We start from the raw sequence: 21,548 nt of genomic DNA, 5'->3' as shown, positions 1-21,548 counted from the left end.
TTACATTGTGCCATTTGCCTTAAATGTCTTGTATATGAAGGGGCCAGGCCAGATTTAAAGCAGAGAGGGCAGCTCTTAAACCTGAGATTGTGGAGACCTAAGTCCTTAGTGGGTCAGAGTTTTATCTCAGAGTCCCCCATGGGCTCTGGTCAGTTCTGTTAACATGCTGAAGAAAAACAACTTCAAATTCTTTAGAGTAGCACCCTTAATATTTTTCCCCAGGCTCTGCCCTGGAGGGATGGAAGACAAGGTCCTTCATTGGTTGCTACCTGGTTTGACACTTATGGTTCCCCAGAGCTGAGATTGTATCTGTTCCCAGCATTTCTCATGGTACCAAGCATGTAGTAAGCTGCAATGCCTTCTTCTTTGTTGTTGTTGTTGTTAAGATTTTTTTTTTTAATGTGGACCATTTTTAAAGTCTTTATTGAACTTGTTGCAACATTGCTTTTTCTATTTATGTTCTGGTTTTTTGGTCCATGTCGAATCCTAGCTCCCTGACCAGGGATCGAACCCACACTCCCCTACACTGGAAGGCGAAGTCTCAACTACTGGACCCCCAGGGAAGTCCTCAGAGCCTCACCTTTCCATTTCCATGCACATTCCAGTGTCTGCTGCTTCCCTCCATGGCTACAGTGGAAAAAGACCTTTGGTCTTCTATGATTCTCTGCCCACTTTCCTGGAGGTACAGACCAGCTGAGCCTCCTCGTGGATTTCTGAAGCAGTGACCAACTTAGCAGGCTTTGCTGTAGGAAAGATCTCATTTTTAAGATCAGTGCCAAAGGTGTGTGGGGGCTGCAGAGACGGGCTTGGATCCCAAAGAAGTCGTCTCCCCACTTGAAATGATTTTGATCTGATCTACCTAGCCGGCTGCCAGGTGCCCCCTGCTCTCACTTCATGGACTGGGCCTGCGGTGTGGTGCCGTTTGGAGAGCTGAGCCCTCACTTACCCCGCAGTGGCTGTGTACGTTGCAGAGATGATGCTTTGGAGAGTAGTGTGTTCTGACTCAAGATCAAAACCCCAGACTCCTGGCCAAGGCTACCACCAGGCTCTGCTGTAGTCTGGGGAGGGAGCTTGGGACATATTTGGCGTCTTCCTCACCTTCACCCCAAACTCAAGTCTCGCTGCCTCTGAAAGAAGCACCCTTGTCTTCAGTACAGTCCCAAAACACAGCAGGTACAGGGCGGGCACCTCTGGTGCCTCACTGCGCAGTGGCCCTCGGCATCCTATATCCTTAGCTCCCTGTGAGAGAAATCTTTCTCCCTGGGCCTCAGTTTCCCAGTCTGTTGCTGATGAATTAATAAGACATCATCTTTGGGGTGTGGTACCTGCTTGATAATTACCATCTTCGCTTCTCTGGGAGTTACATAGATGAAAGAGGCCAGGGAGGCCAGCTTGTTATTAAGGTGAATTACCATTGCTGTTAGTCCTGATTTCTAAAAATCCAGCAGCTGCTGAGAAGAGCCCAGTAGACACAGGTCCCTGAACTGTACACTGGTTCATAAGCTCTGGGAGTTCTCCAAGACTCACTAAGATTTTTTTTTTTAAAGTGTAGGTATTTTGAAAGGAGAAACACCCCATTCTGCTGCTCATGCTGTTGCCTGAAACGCTGAGTACTGCTTGGGGTGTTGGTCTGCTGTTCTCACTTTAATGCAGGGCATGAAGTTGTCCCTCCCTGCAGACCCTCTGGGTAAGAGAGTGGTGAGGTCTTTCCTAGAGGGGAATGTGAGGGGCGCTGTAACTCCTGGGGTGTGGCGCTGGAGTCCTTGGCAGCCACAGTTCCCAGGGGCTGATTCACTTCATCCCTAGCTGGCTTGATGTGGGGGCTGTAATTGGCCCTTTTGTGTGAGGATCTGTTGAGACACCCCCAGAACTTGCCCTCGGAAGCCCTAGGCACTTTCAGGAACCCTTTACCCCACTTTACCCGCACCTGCCCCAAACATTCCCCTTGCCCAAGCTCCTACCTCTGCCCTTGGCCCAACCTTATCCCTTTCCCAGGAGTGAGAACGAATCCAGCTCTTAGCTAGGCAGAAGTGGCCCTAATACTTCTGAATAGTTTGTTGTTACCAAGGCACACCACAGCCGACAGCTGGGAGGTCCTCTCCCCAAACTTGGGGAGACACTGCTGGGAAGAAAGGGAAGAAAAGAAACTGGTGTGCCTTGGCCAGACCCCACACTCCCCTGTGGAGACGTCTTCACCCCTCCCTCGTCCCTGGAGCCTGGTCCTTCCATCCCAACATGAGAAGAGTAGGTGGCCCCACCTGGGAGGGGCATTAGAAATCACATAGTCAAGTGTTTATTCCTTCTAATCATTTTTTTAAAGTTTATATTCTTTTTTTCACTAGATTTTTTTTTACAAAGTCCAAAAATCAAAATGATACAAAAAGGCATATATTAAGAAATCTCACTCCGACCTCCACCCTCTTCTTCCTCCACGTGGTGATGTGTGTGCTCAGTCGTGTCCCACTCTTTGTAACCCCATGGACTGTAGCTCACCAGGCTCTTCTGTCCTTGCAATTCTCCAGGCAAGAATACTGGAGTGGGTTGCCATTTCCTTCTCTAGGGGATCTTCCTGACCCAGGGGTCAAACCTGGGTCTCTTGAGTCTCCTGCATTACAGGCGGATTCTTTACCACTGTGTCATCTCCCCCCATAGATGATCACTTCTTAATTTCTCTCTTTTCTTTTTGGTTGTTTTGGGCTTTTGTTGCTGCAAGGGCTTTTCTCTAGTTGCAGTGCCTGGGCTCATAGCAGTGGTTTCTCTTGTTGTGGCTGGTAGGCTCTGGAGCATGCAGGCTTCAGTAGTTGGAGCATGTGGATTCAGTAGTTGTGGCACACAGGCTTCGTTGCCCCACAGCATGTGGAATATTAGTTTCCTGGGCCAGAAATCGAACCAGTGTCCCCTGCCTTGGCAAGCAGATTCTTAACCACTGGACCACCAGAGAGGTCCCATTAATTTCTTACATATCCCCCATCTTTTAATACAAAACCAAATACGAATATCCTTTTTTCCCCCTTTACCCAAAGATAGCATGTAGCATGTACTATTTTCATCTGTTACCTGTTGGCAATATTTGTGTGTAGAGCATTTTCTTCTGCCATCATATTGGGTCTCTGGTTTCTGTCCTTTAGCACCCACCCCAGGGTCCCCCAGTCAACCTCAGGCCAGGAGCAGGGTTCATTTACCTTCGTATACCAGACTTCGTTCAGATGCCAAAACCAGCCTCTCAGGAATGCTCAAGCTCCGGGCAGCTCTTACTAGGTGCTCAGTGTGATGCCAGACTCTGGGGTTACAGTGGGGATCCCAGAAGTCCATGTTAATAAAAAATTAAGCAGTTATAGAGTTACAGCTGTGATGGAGGCTGCAAAGAAGGGACAAGTATTGTCAGACTGGATAGTCAGAGGCCCTATCCACCTTGGTGTGCGGGTAGAATGTGTGTATATTGGGGACAGGCAGGTGGCGTAGCACAGAGCTGGGGCAGGGGTCTGGGACCAATGCTGCAGAAATGGTACCATGTGACCTGGAAAGCTGGGTTTTTCAACTTGACTTCGGTTGTGTCTCCTCTCCCCACTACCCCAATCTGTGGAATGTCCAGGACCCGTTAAGTTTTACTGTGTCTCAGACAAGAGACCATCTTCTCTTGGCAGATGGTGCCAAAAATGCCTCCTCCTGCCCCCTCCACCCCATCACCTTCAGTTTCCCCAGCTCTGGGGCTGTGAGCGCCTGAAGCTAGAGCCTTCCTTTCCACTTCAGGCTGAGGGGAAGTTGGGGGGTGTTTGCCTCTCACTTCCTCTGTAGACGGCACCTCACTTCCTGTCCCCGGGGCTAGAAGGAAGCTCAAGCTCTTGGCTTTGCTGTCCCTTCCTCTCTACCCGCCTTGCTTTCCTGGGAAGCCCATGGGGCCCATAGGAGGAGGGCAGCATCAGAGCCAAGGGTTTCTCCCTAACGGTCCTGCCAAGCTCCTCACCCACACATACCCCTGCCCCACACAAGGGGACCTCTCAGCTGCAGTCCATTTCCAGGTGTGATCTCATCCTTCTCTTCTGTGCCCTACAGGAAGAGAGGAGTCTGAGAGAGCTCACCCCATTTTACAGATAAGAAAACTGAGTCAGGGTGGTTCTAGGCTTCACCTAGGGGCATGCAGTATGGCTGAGCCAGATCAGAATCCAGGAAGCCTGGCTCATATTTATGGGCATGGATGAGTGGGGCCTGTGGATGAACAGAGCTACTTCTCCCTGAGCTGAGCTGGCAGCTTAGGAGGTCACCCATGGGCCCTGGCCAGATAGCACCCACTGAGTCAACTCTAAAGCTGCCTGGGTGTGGAAGGCACTTGATTGGCCAGAGGCTGTTCCCTTTGAAGAAAGAAGCTAGGATGTGAGCTTGGGGGTGTGAGCGCTAGGGGCCGGGCATGGGGGCTGGCAGAGTGTATGCCTATCTCTTCAGGGCCTGCAGTGCAGCCTGAATGCCAACAGGCTCTGTGGTCTTCCAGGCCCTTTTTTCTTGGATCTGAGAGCAGATCACCGAAGTTCCAGTTGTCAGCTCTTCTGTCATCTCCAGGAGCCTCTCTGCCTTGGTTCCTCCTGGGGCACCCAGCATATGCGTCTGGTTACATCCAAGTTGTTGAAAAGATGCTGACTATCCTGTTCGGTCAGGGGATAGGAGAGGAGTTAGTAACTAGCATGGACCAGGGGAGCAGGAAACACTCACCTTCAAATGCCCTTCAGTCCAGCTGCACTGAGTCACTCTGTTTCCATACACACCCAGAGATTTCTGCCTCCTGCTGCCTGGAATGACTCCCTTCCCTTTTTCTTGTACCTAAACCCTGTCTGTCTATAAAGGCTAAGTTCACTAGATGCCTCCAATTCTGAAAAACTGTTCCAGCTCCAACCTAATATTTCTCTCCTGATTTTTTTTAAAGTTCTCCAAAGACTTCTCTTATGGTACCTCCTTCATAGGACAGCTATCTACCTGCATGGCTTACATCCCCTACTAGTCTGAAAGCTCCAGGAAGTCTGAGAAAAGGGGACCCATCTCTAAATTGCCCCCCCGTACCCAGCATTGTACCTCCTAATCTGCAGAATGAATAGATGAGTCCCTTTTTCAGAGGGCATCGCTGAGACCTGGGCAAAGGTTGAGAGCTTGGAAGAGGTCTTATCAGTGTTCGGGGTAAATCTGAAAATGTCCTCTCTCACTTTGCAGTGTGTTTTGACATATGGGCCTTTCAGAAGCACTTGGCAGGGGGAAGGGTCACTGGAGATCTTTAAGGAAACGTGATGAACCCACTATATGTTCTCACCTATCCCTTCTTTCTGGTCTTGAAAGGAGATCACCAAATTCAGGGCCTTGGTGGCAGGAAGTGGCGGGGAGACAGAAGGATCAGTATAAGCAGGGTCCCTCCTCAAGGAGCTCTCCTAACAGCATGGAAGTTGCCCCTTCACAGAGGAGTGCTGGAGAACAGGATGCACTGCAGTTTGAGATACTGATCCTGCAGGAGGCACTTGAAGATGAGAGATCAGTGGGGGCCTCTTCAATCCAGGACAGCTTTTCAGAAGAATGTTGCTCTTCTGCTGGTGCTAAGTCGCTTCAGTCGTGTCTGACTCTGTGTGACCCCATAGAGGGGCCAGCCCAGGTCAGGGCTTCCAGGGCCGCGTTGAGTGCTTTCATCAGCCCCCAAAGCTAGGAGGTCGTGGGAAGATTTGACGTAAAAGGGACACAATCAGATTTACAGTTTCAGAAAGAAGGTTGCTCTGCTAGAATAAGAGACTGTGGCGGGGAAAATGCAAGATAAGCCTGGGACATCTTCTGTACCAGAAAGTAAGCAAATGTTAAAAATAATGGTTTTGGGGGCTACGAGGTCTCTTTGTTGTGGAGTGCAAGCTTCTCTAGTTGTGGCCCATGGGCTCAGTAGTCATGGTGTGCAGGCTTAGTTCCCTGCAGCATCTTAGTTCCCTGACCAGGGATCAAACCTGCATCCCCTGCATTGGAAGGCGGATTCTTAACCAGTGGATCTCCAGGAAAGGCCCAGTTTTTTGTTGTTTTTTTTTTTTTTAATGAAAGCATATTGAAAGGACACAGGAACCAACCTGAAAGAATGGCCAAAGCTGGCATTTAAGCAGTAAAAGTAAGTGGTGATGATAATATTAAGATTATAATCCAAAGAATAAAATAATGCATACTGTGAGTCCATACTGATACAAAGATGTAATTAAGTAAATAAATGGGAGTGAAGAGACAGCTTTTCCTTACAGAAAACTTCTAATTAATAAATTACAAGGAATGAGAGAAATCAAAAATTATCTTTAGAGCACAATAGTAATTGCTGCAGGCGAGTTCCACTGATGAATCCTAAAATTAGTGGGTGAAAGTTTAAGCAGAAATAGGATTTTGCATGGTCGCAAAGTGTTGCCCCCCCTCAATGTTTATTAATTACAAAAGAAAAATAGTCTTGTTATGATGCAAAGCCCACTGATAGATGCCACCTAACCAAGTGATCGAAGTTTAACATCATTAGTAATAAGACCTCTCAGCATCATATATACATACCCCCTGATAGCATGTGCTGAGAAGGGCACATCACCTCTGTAATATTCTTTCCTAGAATCCATAACCCCAATCTCATTGGAGAAAACATCAAACCAACTCATATTAAGGAATATTCTCCAAAATACAGTTACCTTCCAAAGTTCAAGATAATAAAAGACAAAGACTGAGGAACTGTCTTGGATCGTGGGAGACTAAGAAGTCACGGTGATTAACCACAACGTGGGATTCTGGATTGGGTCTTGGGATCGAGTACCAGTGGAAAGGACATCAGTGGAAAAACTCATAAGATCCAAATAAAGTCTGTTTTGTTCTGTTTTCAAGTCTTATTTATTTCTTTAGGGCTTCCCAAGTGGTGCTAATGGTAAATAACCTGCCTGCCAGTGTAGAAGGCATAATAGATTGTAGTTCAATCCCTGGATCAAGAAGATCCTTTGGAGGAGGGCATGGCATCCCACTCTAGTTTCTTGTCTGGAGAATCCCTGTGGACAGAGGAGCTTAATGGACTACAGTCTATAGGGTCGCAGAGAGTCGGACACAACTGAAGAGACTTAGCACACACATTCGTTTTTGGCTATGGTGGGTCTTCATTGCTGCACTCTGGCTTTCTCTAGCTGCTGCGAGCAGGTCTATTCTTCGTTGCTGGCTCGGGCTTCTTACTGCAGTGGCTTCTCTTGTTGCAGAGCACAGGTTCTAGGGCTTGTGGTCCTCAGTACTTGTGGTTCACAGGCTGTAAAGCACCGGCTCAGTAGTTGTGGCTCACAGACTTAGTTCCTCCAAGGCGTGTGGGACCTTCCCAGACCTAGGATCGAACCTGTGTCTTCTGCATTGGCAGGCAGATTCCTTACCACTGAGCCACCAGGGGAACCCCCTTTCCTTTTTTTAAAGTGTACACATGTGCTCAGTCACCAAGTTGTGTCTGACTCTTTGTGACCCCATGGACTGTAGCCTGCCAGACTCCTCTGTCCATGGGATTTTCCAGGCAAGAGGACTAGAGTGGGTTGCCATTCCCTCTTCCAGGGGGTCTTCCTGACCCAGGGATCAAACTACATCTCCTGCAATGGCAGGCAGATTCTTTACCTCGTCATCAGGAAAATGTTAACAAAGTATACACACATAGTCTCACAAATAAATAACAGAAGAAGAGGTGGAAGATGGCTGCAAAGAGAGAAATGTGGTAGATGGGGGAACAGTTGTCCAGGAGGAAGTGGTTATTATAAAGACAGTGAAAAGACAACCACAGAAGAGGAGAAAATATTTGCAAATCATATATATGGTAAGGGGCCTGTGTTCAGAATATATAAAGAATTCTGACAACTTGATGGTAAAAAGACACATATCACAATTAAAACAATAGGCAAAGGGTCTGAATAGGCTTGTCTCCATGGAGGACATGCAAGTGGCCGATAAGCCCTTGAAAAGATGCTCAACATCATCAATCAAGGAAACAGAAATCAAAACCATAATGAGATATCACTTCACATTTACTAAGGTGACTTAGAATTAGGAAATCAGACAATAACAAGTGGTGAGGACGTGGAGAAATTGCATCCCTCACACTGTTGATGGGACTCTAAAATGATGCATCCACTTTGGGAAACAGGCTGGCAGTTCTTCAAAAATTTAAACTTAAAGTTATCATATGACCCAGCAGTCCCACTCCTAGGTGTATACCCGTGAAAGCTTTCATCCATGTGAAACTATTACAGCAGTGCTTAGAGCAGCATTGTGCATAATAGCCAAACAGTGGAAACAGCCCAAATGTCCATTAGTGGCTGAATAGATAAATTGTGGCGTAGTTGTACCATGGAATATTCAGTTCAGTTCAGTCACTCAGTCGTGTCCAACTCTTTGTGACCCCATGAATCGCAATTGTCACCCTGCTTATTTAACTTATATGCAGAGTACATCATGAGAAACGCTGGGCTGTAAGAAGCACAAGCTGGAATCAAGATTGCCAGAAGAAATATCAATAACCTCAGATATGCAGATGATACCACCCTTATAGCAGAAAGTGAAGAGGAACTAAGCCTCTTGATGAAAGTGAAAGAGGAGAGTGAAAAAGTTGGCTTAAAGCTTAACATTCAGAAAACTAAGATCATGGCATCTGGTCCCATCACCTCATGGGAAATAGATGGGGAGACAGTAGAAACAGTATCAGACTTTATTTTTTTGGGCTCCAAAATCACTGCAGATGGTGACTGCAGCCATGAAATTAAAAGATGCTTACTTCTTAGAAGAAAAGTTATGACCAACCTGGATAGCATATTAAAAAGCAGAGACATTACTTTGCCAACAAAGGTCCATCTGGTCAAGGCTATGGTTTTTCCAGTGGTCATGTATGGATGTGAGAGTTGGACTGTGAAGAAAGCTGAGCACTGAAAAATTGATGCTTTTGAACTGTGGTGTTGGAGAAGACTCTTGAGAGTCCCTTGGATTGCAAGGAGATCCAACCAGTCCATCCTAAAGGAGATCAGTCCCGGGTGTTCATTGGAACGACTGATGCTGAAGCTGAAACTCCAGTACTTTGGCCACCTCATGCGAAGAGTTGACTCATTAGAAAAGACCCTGATGCTGGGAGGGGTTGGGGGCAGGAGGAGAAGGGGACGACAGAGGATGAGATGGCTGGATGGCATCACTGACTCGATGGACATGAATTTGAGTAAACTCCGGGAGTTGGTGATGGACAGGGAGGACCATGGAATATTATTTGGCCATAAAGAGGGATGTAATACTGATAAATGCTTCAACAGGGATGAACCTTGAAAACATGCAGAGTGCCAGAGGCCAGTCATAGAAGTCTACCTGTTACATGATTCCATTCATATGAAATGTCCAGAATGGGGAAGCTATCGAGACAGAAAATAGATTAATGGTTTCATAGGTTTGGGCATTAGGGGATGGTAACTAAGGGGTAATGAAAATGTTCTCAAATTGACTATGGTCATGATCTATATGTATCTGTGAATATGGTACAAACCCCTTAATTGTACACTTTAAATGAATATAGAGTTATGTGTGAGTTAAACTATGTCTCTAAGCTTTAAAAAAAAAAAGTCCAGCAGGAAGTAACCACCAGAGGCACCTGAGAAAGCAGTGGAGACTGAAAAATACTGTAGGATTTAGCCTTGTGGCAGTTACTGCTGAAGTTGGACCGGGTTGAGGAAAGAATGAGAAGGAAGGATGGCTTTTTTGTTTTTTTTTAAGAAGTTTGGCTGTGAAAGGCAAAAGAGGGCAGTGTCTGGAGAAATGTCAAGGGGAAATCACTTTTAAGATGAAAGTACCTGAGAAGTTGTAAAGGCAGATGAGAAAGATCCCTTCCGGAAGTAGACCCTGAAGTTGGGAAGGGTCTGGGACAGGAAGGCCTGACCTTGCCCGGGGAAAGAGCAGCCCCTCTGCTGTAACAGGAGGAGAGGAGGGACAGAGGATGGGAGGGTGGTGGCAGGAGGTTTGAGGGGTTTCTCCTCTGATAGACAATCCTCTGGGGAAATGAGAAGATGGTCTACCAGAAGTACGAGGTGATTGGCGAAGGGATGAAGTAGCTCTTGTAGAGAATGAGAGAGCAACTCTAAGTATCAGTAAGAGGACCAGGAGGACTGCCCATCTGGCTTAGATGGCCTCCCTTTAGTGAAGAGAGAGTGAGAAATAATGTTAGCCAAAGCCTTGGGACAGGAGTATCAAGGCCTGTCCTTCCTTACTCATAGCCTCTGGACTGGAAAGAAACATTGACCTTGAATGCTAAAGTCAAGAGACCCAGAGATCTTCTAATTTCGCTGTCCAGAATAGTCGTCACCAGCTGCATATGGCTATTGAAATTTAAAATTCAGTTCCTCCATTGGACTAGCCACATTTCAAATGCTTAGTAGCCATATGTGGCCGGTGGCAACCATGTTTATTAAACAGTACAGAATTAACATTTTCATCATCACGAAAAGTTCTCCTGGATAACACTGTTCTAAGAAAAGTGATTCTTTTCAAACTATTGAGTCTAAGGGCCCCTCTGCACTCTTAAAAATTGAAGACACCCCCCCCCCCCCAGAGAGCTTTGGTTCACATGGATTGTACCTACTGACATTCACTGTCATATAAATTAGAACTGAGAGTGTTGAATATTTAATTCATTTTAAGGTAACAATAACCCATATTAACATTTTATGAAAAATAATTATCTATTTTCTAAAACAAAAAATAGTGAAAAGAATGACATTCTTCTTCATTTTTGCAAATCTGTCATGTCTGACTTAATTGGAGGCGGCTAGATTCTCATATCTGCTTCTGTATTCAATCTGTCATGTTATCACTTATCTTTTAGTGTCTGGAAAATGTCACAGCCTACTCATGAGACAAAGAGAGTTAAAAAGGCAAATCATGTCTTAGTGATATTGTGAAAATAGTTTTGACCCTGTGGATTCCTTGAAAGGGCCTCAAGATCCCTGGACCTCACTTTGAGAACCACTGTTCTAGAACAACCTCCACTTGGCATAAAAGAACTAATCCTTGAGAAATGGAGCAATCTGCCTAAAGTCACACAGCAAATAAATTGCACTGTTGGGACTATAAGCCAAACCTTCTGGCCTGAGGCTTTTCCAGTTCCCTTGGCCAGGCCAGGATGGGCCTGCTGGACTTTTGGGAGTGGGGCTAGGCGTCTTGGCTGCAGATCCCCTGGCATGTGTCCCTATAAATAAACCCACTGAGTCTGTCAGAGCCCCTTCTCTCCCCACCCCCAGCAGCTGCTTTTATTGTTGGGTGATGCTGTGACAGGGAGCAGAAAGGATCTGGGGAGGAGAGACAAAGGGTATCAACATCTATAAGCCTTTTGGGCTCATAGCACCCCTGCCCTTCCTCCTGCCCCGACTGACCTACTGTCAGTTTGAAAGAACCTCCACCATGGTCTGGAGGTTCTTGGAGTGCCTGTGAGGAGGAAGTTGGAGGAGGGGTGCAATGGGCCCCTTCCCCATGGACCCTTGCCCCTCAGACGGGCTATTGTGTCCTGGGGCCAGTTGTTAGGAGGAGGGAAGGAAATTCTTGTCTGCCTCTGGCCCTGAGTGAGGGGGTGGGGGAGACCAGTGGGAATCCTTGGGGCTGAGAGATGCTTTAGGCCAGAGGAAGGAGCCACTCTCAGACTAAGAATGCCCCGGGGCCTCAGTCCTCATTTTTTGTGTTTTTTTTTTTTCCCCTACCCTCAGCCCAGGGCAGATCTTGTCTAGAAAGGAGTGTTGCTGTGGATGAAGAAGTTGCTGTTTACAAGTAGACTCCTGGGTGTGACGGGGATTCCAGAAAGCAGCTGGGGGATGGGGGGAGCAGAGGGGGAAATGCTTGTATTACACGGATGATTCTGTTATTAAAGCCAACTCCATCTCTGCCTTCCCACAGCTGCCCGCCCCTCCCCCACCTCCTGGCCCCTGGCTTTTTCCCTAGAGGACTCTAGAGGGGAACAGCTGGTCAGTGAGGGGCTCATCAGGGCCCGGAGGCCTTGGCTAAGGGCCAGGGTGAGGGAGCCTAGAGGACCGGCTTGCTGCCATCTCTCTGACCCCTTCTTCCCAAGCCTGGACTCTGAGATTACAGAGGGGTCTTCTTGCCTGTGTCCTGGCTGGAGAGGGGTTGGGAGCTGCAGGCTCCCCCTCCTTGATCTGGCTGCATGAAAGGCCAGGACAGTCTTTTTAGGGGGTTGCCCAACTTGTCTGACCAGGCTGAAGAGATGAGGGACCACCCAGGTTCCCTCAGTCATTGGGCTGCACCTGCCCCTTCCCTGGGTTACCCAGAGAACCCCTGAGCAGCTGTTCCCCCTTCGCTGTCTCCTCTGAAGGAGGGCCAGAGAGGCCCTGCTCTTCCTCTCCCTCCCTCCCCTCGGCACTGAGGTCACCTCCCTCTGAATCAGGCCTTTGTGGAGGGCGGGGTTGCCCGTTGGCAGTTCTGGCGGGAGAGCCTCCCCATTCAAGTTCAAGCTCCCACCCGCTGCAGCTCCATCCCTACCCAGCTGGGCCAGCGTCCTGTGTTCCAGATCCACAGCGGACACCCGGGATATGTTGTGGGGCCCCCAGAGGAATGCTTGAAAGCAGGGCCATCCCGAAAAACCCAGGCCAGGGGTTTTCCTGGGCTCCAGGTGGGGCTGAGCACAGAAGCTGTGAGTAGCAGTTGTGGGCCTGAGGGTGGACAAGGGTGCTTGGCCTGGGGGAGGGGACCCCATTGACCCTGCAGGGACAGCCACTGGGGAACTGACCTGGATTGTCTGTTTTTGTTTTTTTTTTCCTCAAGAGATTTGGGCAGAAACCTCAGACTCTGAAGGGCCAAATTCCTAATTAGGCTCAGTTTGGGAGCTAGAGGTGGTATTGTTGCTCTGGATCGTAATTTTCCCCAGAGGAGGCGAAAGATGCAAGAAGTTTTCAGTCTAGAGACCTTGAGCCCAGACTCAGAGCACGCACCTCCCCAGCGCCAAGTTTAAATGCAGGCCTCTTCCGAGTGACTCAACAATCTGGGCTGACAGCTTCCTGCCCTCATCTTGTGGCCATGCAGACGCACAGAAGGCCCAGCGTCCGGAGTTGGCCAGACCATTTGGGCTGAGGGCAGAGAACTTCTCCCCAAAGTGGGGCTGAGTCACAGGCCGCCTTCAGCCGACGTGTCTGGAGCCTCTCCCAGGCCCTGCTCGGACCCGGACACTGACGCCCTTGACAAGCTGTTGTGCTCCGGTGGCTTGTCCCTTGGAGGGTCTCCCCCAGGTCACAGTGGGACTCAGGCCTCCCTGCCTTGGGATTCCCGGGGGCTCAGATCCAAGGGTGGTGGTGATTGGCTTGGTGGGTCCCCACCCTCCTCAACACATACACAGGCCTCATGCCTGACCTGGATGCTTTTTCATTCATTTGTTTATTTATTTTAGCAAAAGATACCCTCCTAAACCACCTTCACCCTTAGTTTGGTTTCTGTGGTTGTATGAAGAAAACAAAGGCTGAAGGTTTCTACCACTTTATATTTCCCTTTTGTGGCCTCCGGACACAGCCCTGTTCATCCCACTCCCCTCCTTCATCCTCCTGTTTTTTTCTCACCCTCCCAAGCACTCCCTTCCCTGCCCCTGCCCCTCTATTTCTGGAGGTGTCCACTGGGGACGTAAGTGATGAGGAGGTCAAGGGGACGCTGGTGACCTGTGGGGACAGGCCTCTCCTGGAGCAGGGGGAGCCCCTGCCTGGCAAGAGGATGGTGGCCAAGGGATGAGTGACGCAGGGTGGGCTGGAACTGGTCCTCCAAGGCCTGTTTTGGTTTTAACCCCTGTTTGTGTATGTGGGAAGGAGGCTTTTTCCTGAATTTTTTTCATTTCTTTTGAGGTCTGTCCATTTCTAAATATAGCAAGCGTGATAATGTTATGAGCAAACAAAGTTATAACTCAATACATTTTTATGATGTTAAAATAACAAAGGACTTTAGATTGTGGTGGAGTGTCAAAAATAAGCATTGCACAGTTTTTCCTTTTTCTCTCGTTTTCAGAAGCCCCCTTCCCATTGTTGTGCACATGCTTGTTTTTTCTCCCTCCCCACTCCACCCCCACCCAGAAAGAAGCCTTCTCCGCTTCTCTCCCTTTCTCTTTCTAGAGTATCAGGTAGAAGAGAGTGAGGGCTGGAAGGCTGCCAGGAAAGGGGTCAGAGAGGAGGAAGCCCCTACAGGAAGAGCAGAGGGGCAACACTTCAGATCTTCAGGAGCCCCTCCTTTAAAGACCCCCAGGGAGAGGGACCTGGGACTTAAGGTCTGCTTACAAGTGAACTGCTAGAGTGAAAAGCCTTCATTTATGGGAGTCCATGCAAGACTCTCTACATACATTATCTCACTTCCTGCTCCAACAGCCCTTTGAACTAGGTATTCTTATCCCCATGTGAGGGGTGAGGAAACTGATTTTGCTGAGTCAGCTTCTAACCCAGGTCTGTCTGACTGCAAAGCTCTGGGAACACTGAGATAAAGTGCATGGAGCACAGAGGATGTGGATGTACAGAGAGGCTGTGTAGGAGGGGGCCCAGGCCTGCCCACTGTGCTCTGTGAACCAGCCAGATGGTGTGGGCAGCATCCTTTGTCTCTGGAGCTTGCTTCAGAGCAGGCTGGCACCTCCCCCCATCACCCTCCTTACAGGGTCGAAAGGAGAATCAGATGTGATCCATGACCCAGGAGAACATGCCAGCATGCAGGATGCACTCCGAGGATGCAGGTGTAGCTTCCTTTGCCTCGGTTTCCTCATCTCAAATATGTGTCGATAATAGCACTTGACCCCCTTTGTGGTCGTGAGGATGAAAGAAGATGACGTATGCTGGGGAAGGGCTGGGTTGCTGTTCGTTCCCCTCTGGCTGAGAGCTGGGGCCATTTGCGCTGCCTCTTTCCTCTGCCTGGAATGCTTTTCCCATTCCAGGATTTCATCTACCCGTTCATGCAGTTAGGTCTCTGCCTCGCTGTCACCTTCAGCGCCTTCTCAGGACCTGATGTTGGTTCATTGGCTTATCTCTGGTACCACTGCCGGTCCCAGTAGAATGGAAGCTTCATACGGGCAGGATTTTCTCTGGCTTGTTTATTCCTCTGGTCCAGGATGCCAGGCAGCAGCAAGCCAATAAATGCACGGCTGACCCTGTCTCCCTCTGTGTCTCCACAGGCAAGGTGACCATTCTGGCTGCGTGCGTGAGTGTGCCAGCCTGGGTGAGGAGGCAGAGACAGGTGAGGGGCTTTGGAAACTGGGAATGCTAGTGGTGGGGACTGGAGGAGGGCTGGGCTGGGCGAGGCAGCCTCTGTGCCCCACGGGAGGGAGGAAGGAGCGTTCAGATGCCTGGTAGGTGAGCTGCTGCGGGCTCCTCTTCCTTGGTCCAAAAGCGCTAAGCCCTTTTTGTGGGAGCTTCATTGGGTCAGGGAGGCAAGTAGTTGGTAGTAGACTGGGGACTCCTACTCTTTTGCATCAGGAAGGGTTTCTCATCTACTGGGAATTTCGACAGTATTTGTGCAGAGGAAGGAAAGGAGTACTTTCCTCTAGCTGAAAAATTGAAACTCAAATGGAAGATGAAGACTAGTCAAGGAAAGCCAGTCATTATGGCAACAGTTTGGAGTAGGGTGGGATCAGGGATCACATAATGTGATACAGGTCAGAAACCTGGCTCAGTTATATTCAGGCAATGACAGAGTAGTCTGTTTAGCCATCAGTCGGGCTCTTCCACACCAGGTATCACATCGGGTATCTAGTCAGTGAAATGAGGACAGTGTCCCTGCCCTCGCAGAGTTGACAGTCTGGGGGGACACTTACAGAGCTGAGTAAGAGGAGTACCTAACTCAGTCTTGGAGTGGGAGCCCTGGAAAATGAGTAGGAAGGAGCTGGAAAAGTGGAAGGGGGATGGGTATCAAGAGACCGCTGCAGAGGGCCCAGCGTGCACAGAGGCTGGTCCGCTGGGGCCTTGCCAGAAGCAGGGAGGCTTGGAGGCCTGCAGGCCACCTCCCACTCTGCCAGGAAGATACAGAGTGTCAGTTTGAGACCAACCTCAGCGGAGCATTCAGGTTTCTTGGCTCCTGGCCAGTGTCCGTGTACAATCTCTAAGAGGGCAAGGGCAGTCATAAGAGTTTATAAAAACAGTGGTCTCTGTTCTTGAGATGGAAGAGCTTGTCTCTGTGTCTGTCCCATGAGCAGGAATCTGAGCCTGACCTCGAGTTGTTACAGTGTCCAAGGCACAGGGGTCACACGGATACCAACTCCGGGAATACTGACAAGTTCTGTCTCTGTCCTCCTCCTCCTCCACTCACCTCCCTGTGCCCGGGAGTAGCCTGCCGGGGCTTCTCTCACTTATCCCCAGGGCCTGATGTCGGAGGCCATGGACCAGTCGGCCGGGAGCCCTGGAAACCTGAACCCAGGAGAAGGTGGTGATGGCAGCACGGAGCCGGGCACCTGCCAGGAACTCCTGCACCGGCTGCGGGAGCTGGAGGTGGGGCACGGGGCGGGCCGGCCAGAGCCCTGCGGGCTTGGGTGGGTTTGGAGGTGCGGGGCAACCCTCCTCTCAGCCTGCTTTTCCAGGCTGGAGCAGAGCTGAATGTTTCTTTAGCAGAGCCCCTCTGAGACGCCACTTCCTTACTCTTAGCTCTCCAGCCTTCCTGCCAGCTCAGGACAAGGGGAGTGCACAAGACTGGGGCTGTACTAACCCCAGATAGCTCCCTTTACCCCACTTTCATGCCCCGGCTGTAGGAAAGGGTTGGCCACAGAGGCCACAGAAGGAAGAGTCTCAGGCATTGAGGGACAAGGGCACGGATCCGTGAACTAGGCTTCTTACCACGTTCCTAAGACCCTGCCCTCCTCCCTCCAGCCTCCTCTGCCTTCTCCCCAGGGAAATAAGGGTAACTTTTAGCACCTCCCACCTTGATCCTCCTGGCCACTGTATCTCCCCAGCCCCTCCAGCCTCATGGACTGAAGTGGGGGTACAAAGGACCAGCCATCTCAGCTCTGCCTCCTGGATACCCTGGGTCTCAAAGGCCTCGCCCCTGACAGAATCACCCCAGAGCCAAGAACTGGGGCAGGGAGAGAGCTACTGGACTCTTTGCCTCTCCTTCCCCTGCCCTGGGGAAGAATGATCGCTTAGCCTCCCATTTACTCTCCTCCTCCCTGCAGGCAGAGAACTCAGCACTCGCCCAAGCCAACGAAAATCAGCGGGAGACCTACGAGCGCTGTCTGGACGAGGTGGGTGGACTGATACCACGTGTGGGGAGCATAGCTTGTCAGCTCCACACAGAGACTCAGTCAGCTGACAGCTTTTCCTCAGCTCTGCCTTTCTCTCCCCAGGTTGCCAACCACGTGGTGCAGGCACTGCTAAACCAAAAGGTAAAAGGCCACAGGAGACATTCATACCCCCTGACCTGAGCCCAGATGCCCTGGGAGGAGGCCCTGGGGACAGCAGGGGAGGTCCTTCCTGGGGACCCCTGAGTCTGCTTAGCTAGGGGATCAAGGAAGGTGGAAATGGCCTCTTGGCTCTCCAACAGAGTCCCCTTTCTCTATCTTGGGCAGTCCATACTGTTTGACCTGGAACCAGGGCCACGCTAGGTAAGGCCAGGTCTCCAAGCGATAGTAACTTTGATTTGGGCTTGAATCCTTCCATTATCCAGGCCCCAGCTAGTTTCTCCAGATCACTCTAGCCCTGATAGCAATGTTGATGTTGTGAGCATAAGGTGACATCTAAATATTGCCTCAAGTACTGTGGGTAATTTCTTGACATGTGGGCTACTCTGACCCCCAAGTCTTCCTCTGCCTTACATGAGCCCTTCTTTGATGTGTGGTTTCTAAGAGGCAGAGGATTGGCTCCAGAGATGAGAAAGCTGCCAAAGGGAATGGAATTACTTCCGACCAGGAGTGGTAAACTTTAGAAAATTTACCATCCCCAGAAGATGCGAGAGCCATGAATATAGGCAGGCTCAACTCCTTCATAGGAGGTTGCAAGAGAAGCGCATGCCCAGCAGGAGTGCCTACTGCTCTGATGAAGCGACTGTGCTCACGCCACTCTCCCTCTCCCCACCGCCTTGCCTTCTTCTGCCTCCTGGGGGCGGCAGGACCTGCGAGAGGAGTGCATCAAGCTGAAGAAGAGGGTGTTTGACCTGGAACGGCAGAACCAGATGCTGAGCGCCCTGTTTCAGCAGAAGCTCCAGCTGACAGCAGGCTCCCTCCCTCAGGTGGGCACACGCAATTCCCCCTCCTTCCTCACATCTCAGCCTCCTAACTCCCAACTCAGCCCTGTCGTCATCATCACCCCTTCTTCTCCCAAACACCTACAGAAGCAGGTTGTCAGCCATTGGCCTGCATTCTGCATGCTGTGGCCTTCCAGGGCAGGCCCACCTGCCCTGATAGATCTGCGCCTTAGGTGAAGGGAAACTTCCTAAGACTCCTCAAGCTTTGCTGTCCCCCACCTCCCAGGTGCTGCCCACCCAGCCAGTTGGTGTCCCTTCTTGTTGACAGAGAGAGTCCTGGCTTCCTCCACCCTGAGTAGAGAGATGGGTGGATGCTGAAAATGCAGTCATTTCAAGCTAGCTCCCACGAGGCCCTTTTGGCCACTGCCTTTCCTCTTCTTGGCCAGGGGCAGGGGTGGGGCCGGGTGTAAGGCACCCAGGGCTTGGTGTCATGGAGAGGTTAGGGAAGGCCCTTCACCCGGATGACTCTGCGCATGCCCGGCTGCATCTGCCCACCCGCTGACCCCATCTTGGCCACAGACACTCATCCCTGCTTTCAGCCCTGACACCTGCCCTATCCCGGGAGAAGCAGGAGGCTAGTGGTAGTGAACCCTGGGCTCAGTTAACATGTAACATGGGGTCCACTCTGTCTGGAAGCCCCGATGTGGTGTGCCTGTGGGGAATCAGGAGCAACTCCACGTACCCGAGGTGCACAGTGGGTTCTGAGGTCAGCCAGCACACCCCCAGCCCACCCTGACTTGACAGGAAGAGAAACACCTTGTGTATGTTTGTGTCTAAATTTATATGTCTGGGATACAAACCAGGCAGCCCTTGGCCCCCCAGACCCTGAGCAGGATGCCCTCAGCTCCCTGGGAAGCCTGACCCCTGGCAGATTCATCCCCAGGCCGGTGCAGACATGGGTAACTGGGCCGCAGTGACTCTGCCACTTCCTGTCTCCTACCCTGGCCCTGTCATGGGCTGACCTGGAGGCCAGACCACACCGGCCAAGTTCACCCTGTCCACACTCTTCTCAGTGACTGATGATAACAGAGGCGTAGATCATCCTGAAATCGTTTGTTTTTAGTAAATGAATTCTGGGATTCGAGTTGGAGATTTTTTAATGAATTTTGGGGTTTGGGACCATAGATTTATCTTCCCCAGAAGTAACATGACATAATGGAAAGAGCACGAACCTTGGCCTCAGATAAACTTGGGTTGGGTCCCTAACTTAGCTAATTCTTAACTGTGTGACCTTGGGTAGATTATTTAACCATACAAATCACAGGTTTTTTTCCTTTATAAATGGGGATAAAAATACCTATATTGCAGGCTGTCATGAGGGTGAAATGAGATAATATCTAGTGCTTGACCTGTAGTAGTCAATGATTAGCAGCTAGTTACCATTATTTATGTTAGTTCCAAATTGTGCTTTGCTAGGATGGAAGCTCCATTGAACGAATGCTAGTTAAGCTCTTACTGTAAGCAGTGCCTTTGCCAACACACACGGAATTGGAGAGAGCTGGGGCTTCTGGACACTAAGGCAGGGCTGCAGAGGGGGACAGTGCTGACCAAAAGCCCGGGGAGGGGGCGAGGCCATCAGAGACAGGCTAAAGAGAGTGCCCTGAGGAGGTGACTGTGCCCTGATAATGGGAGATGTTTACTTTTTTACTCTAGTTTTGTTTTATTCTTATTTTTATTTTTTGACTGCACCATGGTGCTTGTGGGATTTTAGTTCCCTGACCAGGGATTGAACCCACACCCTCAGCAGTGAAAGCAGAGTCCTAACCATGGACCACCAGGGAATTCCTGATGGACAGGAGATTTTAAAGGGTACAGAAGGGGTCTGGGAGAAGGGGTGCCCTGTGGGAGGAACAGAGCAGGGGATCCTAGGGAGCAGAGAGCTGTTCAGCCGGACTTGAGCAAAGGTTGTGTAAAGAGGGAGTGAGACAAAGCTGGGGACGGTGTCAGGGAAGAACCGGTAGATCTGGCTATAATGCCGACCGAAGAGTTCAGACATGTCAGTGGAGGCAGTGGGCTGGCAGAGGAGGCTGTGAGCACAGAGATGCTTTAGACAAAAGAGAGACTGGAAAGCCGCGCAGTCAGGTGAGTGAGACTGAAATGCTGAGCAGCTTTCAGGCCAGAGATGTGAGGATGGCACCCCAAAGGAGCTGCTGCAGATGGCTTGGCTGGAGGGGAGGCAGAGACACCACAGAGACAGGACTTAGCTGTGGCGTGCAAGAGGCGGGGGAGAGCTGAAGCCGACTTGTGTCTCATCAAGGTGCCTAAGAGAAGAGGAATGAGAGAGAAGGGATCTGTGATTAAATACAGCTTTGGTAATCCTCCAAGCGGAGGCCATTCAGGGGAGATGGAAGTAGTAACTGCCACCATCTCTATTCCAGGACCCAGTAAACAACGCCGCTTCCATTAGTCTCAGCCATTCCTCTGGAGGCTGGGTCACAGGTGGTCAGAACAGAAACGGGCCTCGAGGCTCACCCTCTCTGTACTCAGGGAAGGGGCTCCACAGAAAAGCAGAGGATCAGGACTTCCTGGTGGCCCAGTGGCTAAGACTTCATGCTCTAAATGCAGGGGTCCTGAGTTTGATCCCTGGTCAGGGAACTAGATCCCACATGCTGCAACTAAAGATCCTGCATGCCACAATGAAAATCAAAGATCCTGCCTGCTGCTGCTAAAACCCAGCGCAGCCAAATAAATAAAATAAATATTTTAAAAAAAAAAGAAAGAAAGAAAAGCAGAGGATCCTGGAGGCTCAGCGGACAGCCGGGTTAGGCCTGCCACTGCCCTGCGGCCCCCGGAGCACTCCTCTTTCTCCAGAGCCCCTTGCCCGGTCCCACCTCCCCGCCCCACCACCTGAGCTTGCATTTCTTCAGTCTGCCTGTGCTGGGGTCTCCCAAGGTACCTCTGACCCAAGTGGTGAAAGCCACACCTTGGACCAGGAGACGTCACTGAAGGAGCAGGGAAGGATGTTCCCCTGCCCCTGGATGGGAAGCCTCAGCTCCCTGAGGGCATAGGGCCCTGGGCTGACAGCACCTGTGCTAACCTCGCCTCTCCCCTGTAGATCCCACTTGCCCCACTCCAGCCGCCTTCAGAGCCACCGGCCTCGCCCTCCCTGAGCTCCGCCGAGGGACCAGCCACCTCGCTGCCTCTGGGGCGCTGCGCTGGGCAGAGAGAGGTAGGAGGGCTTGGCTCCATGGTCTGTGGCTCCGCTGGCAGTGGGCTCGTCAGCTGGTGCTCCACGACTGTCTCCTAACAAGTCTCAGGGGAAGGACTGCCTCCGGGCACACAGATTCTCATCCAGGCTGGGTGTGAGCCCTCAGCTGTCAGCCTCGTACCAAGAAAAA

At 50.4% G+C, this 21,548-nt stretch overlaps 2 protein-coding genes across 6 annotated transcripts in view; one reads left to right on the top strand and one right to left on the bottom strand.

The window, feature by feature from the left end:
* Positions 1-21,548, bottom strand: part of LOC122427692 (tubulin alpha-1C chain) — a 1,128,437-nt gene that overhangs the window by 643,662 nt on the left and 463,227 nt on the right. The gene's annotated exons all lie outside the window — the stretch shown is intronic.
* The window catches only part of NCKAP5L (NCK associated protein 5 like), a 32,173-nt gene that overhangs the window by 3,587 nt on the left and 7,038 nt on the right, over positions 1-21,548 (top strand). Inside the window, exons 1-7 of one of the 5 annotated variants that reach the window (XM_043447301.1) lie at positions 12,459-12,640; positions 15,158-15,219; positions 16,308-16,466; positions 17,144-17,212; positions 17,315-17,353; positions 18,076-18,195; positions 21,266-21,379. In XM_043447301.1, coding sequence (XP_043303236.1) covers positions 12,583-12,640; positions 15,158-15,219; positions 16,308-16,466; positions 17,144-17,212; positions 17,315-17,353; positions 18,076-18,195; positions 21,266-21,379 — 621 coding nt within the window. In that variant the 5' untranslated portion in view covers positions 12,459-12,582. Of the gene's footprint in view, positions 1-12,458; positions 12,662-15,157; positions 15,220-16,307; positions 16,467-17,143; positions 17,213-17,314; positions 17,354-18,075; positions 18,196-21,265; positions 21,380-21,548 lie in introns of those variants that run through there. The other 4 variants (XM_043447302.1, XM_043447300.1, XM_043447304.1 and 1 more) reach the window with 4 other exon arrangements.

Source organism: Cervus canadensis, chromosome 25, assembly GCF_019320065.1.
Source record: "Cervus canadensis isolate Bull #8, Minnesota chromosome 25, ASM1932006v1, whole genome shotgun sequence".
Taxonomy (NCBI): Eukaryota; Metazoa; Chordata; class Mammalia; order Artiodactyla; family Cervidae; genus Cervus; species Cervus canadensis.
This window is presented reverse-complemented; position numbering and strand designations above follow the sequence as displayed.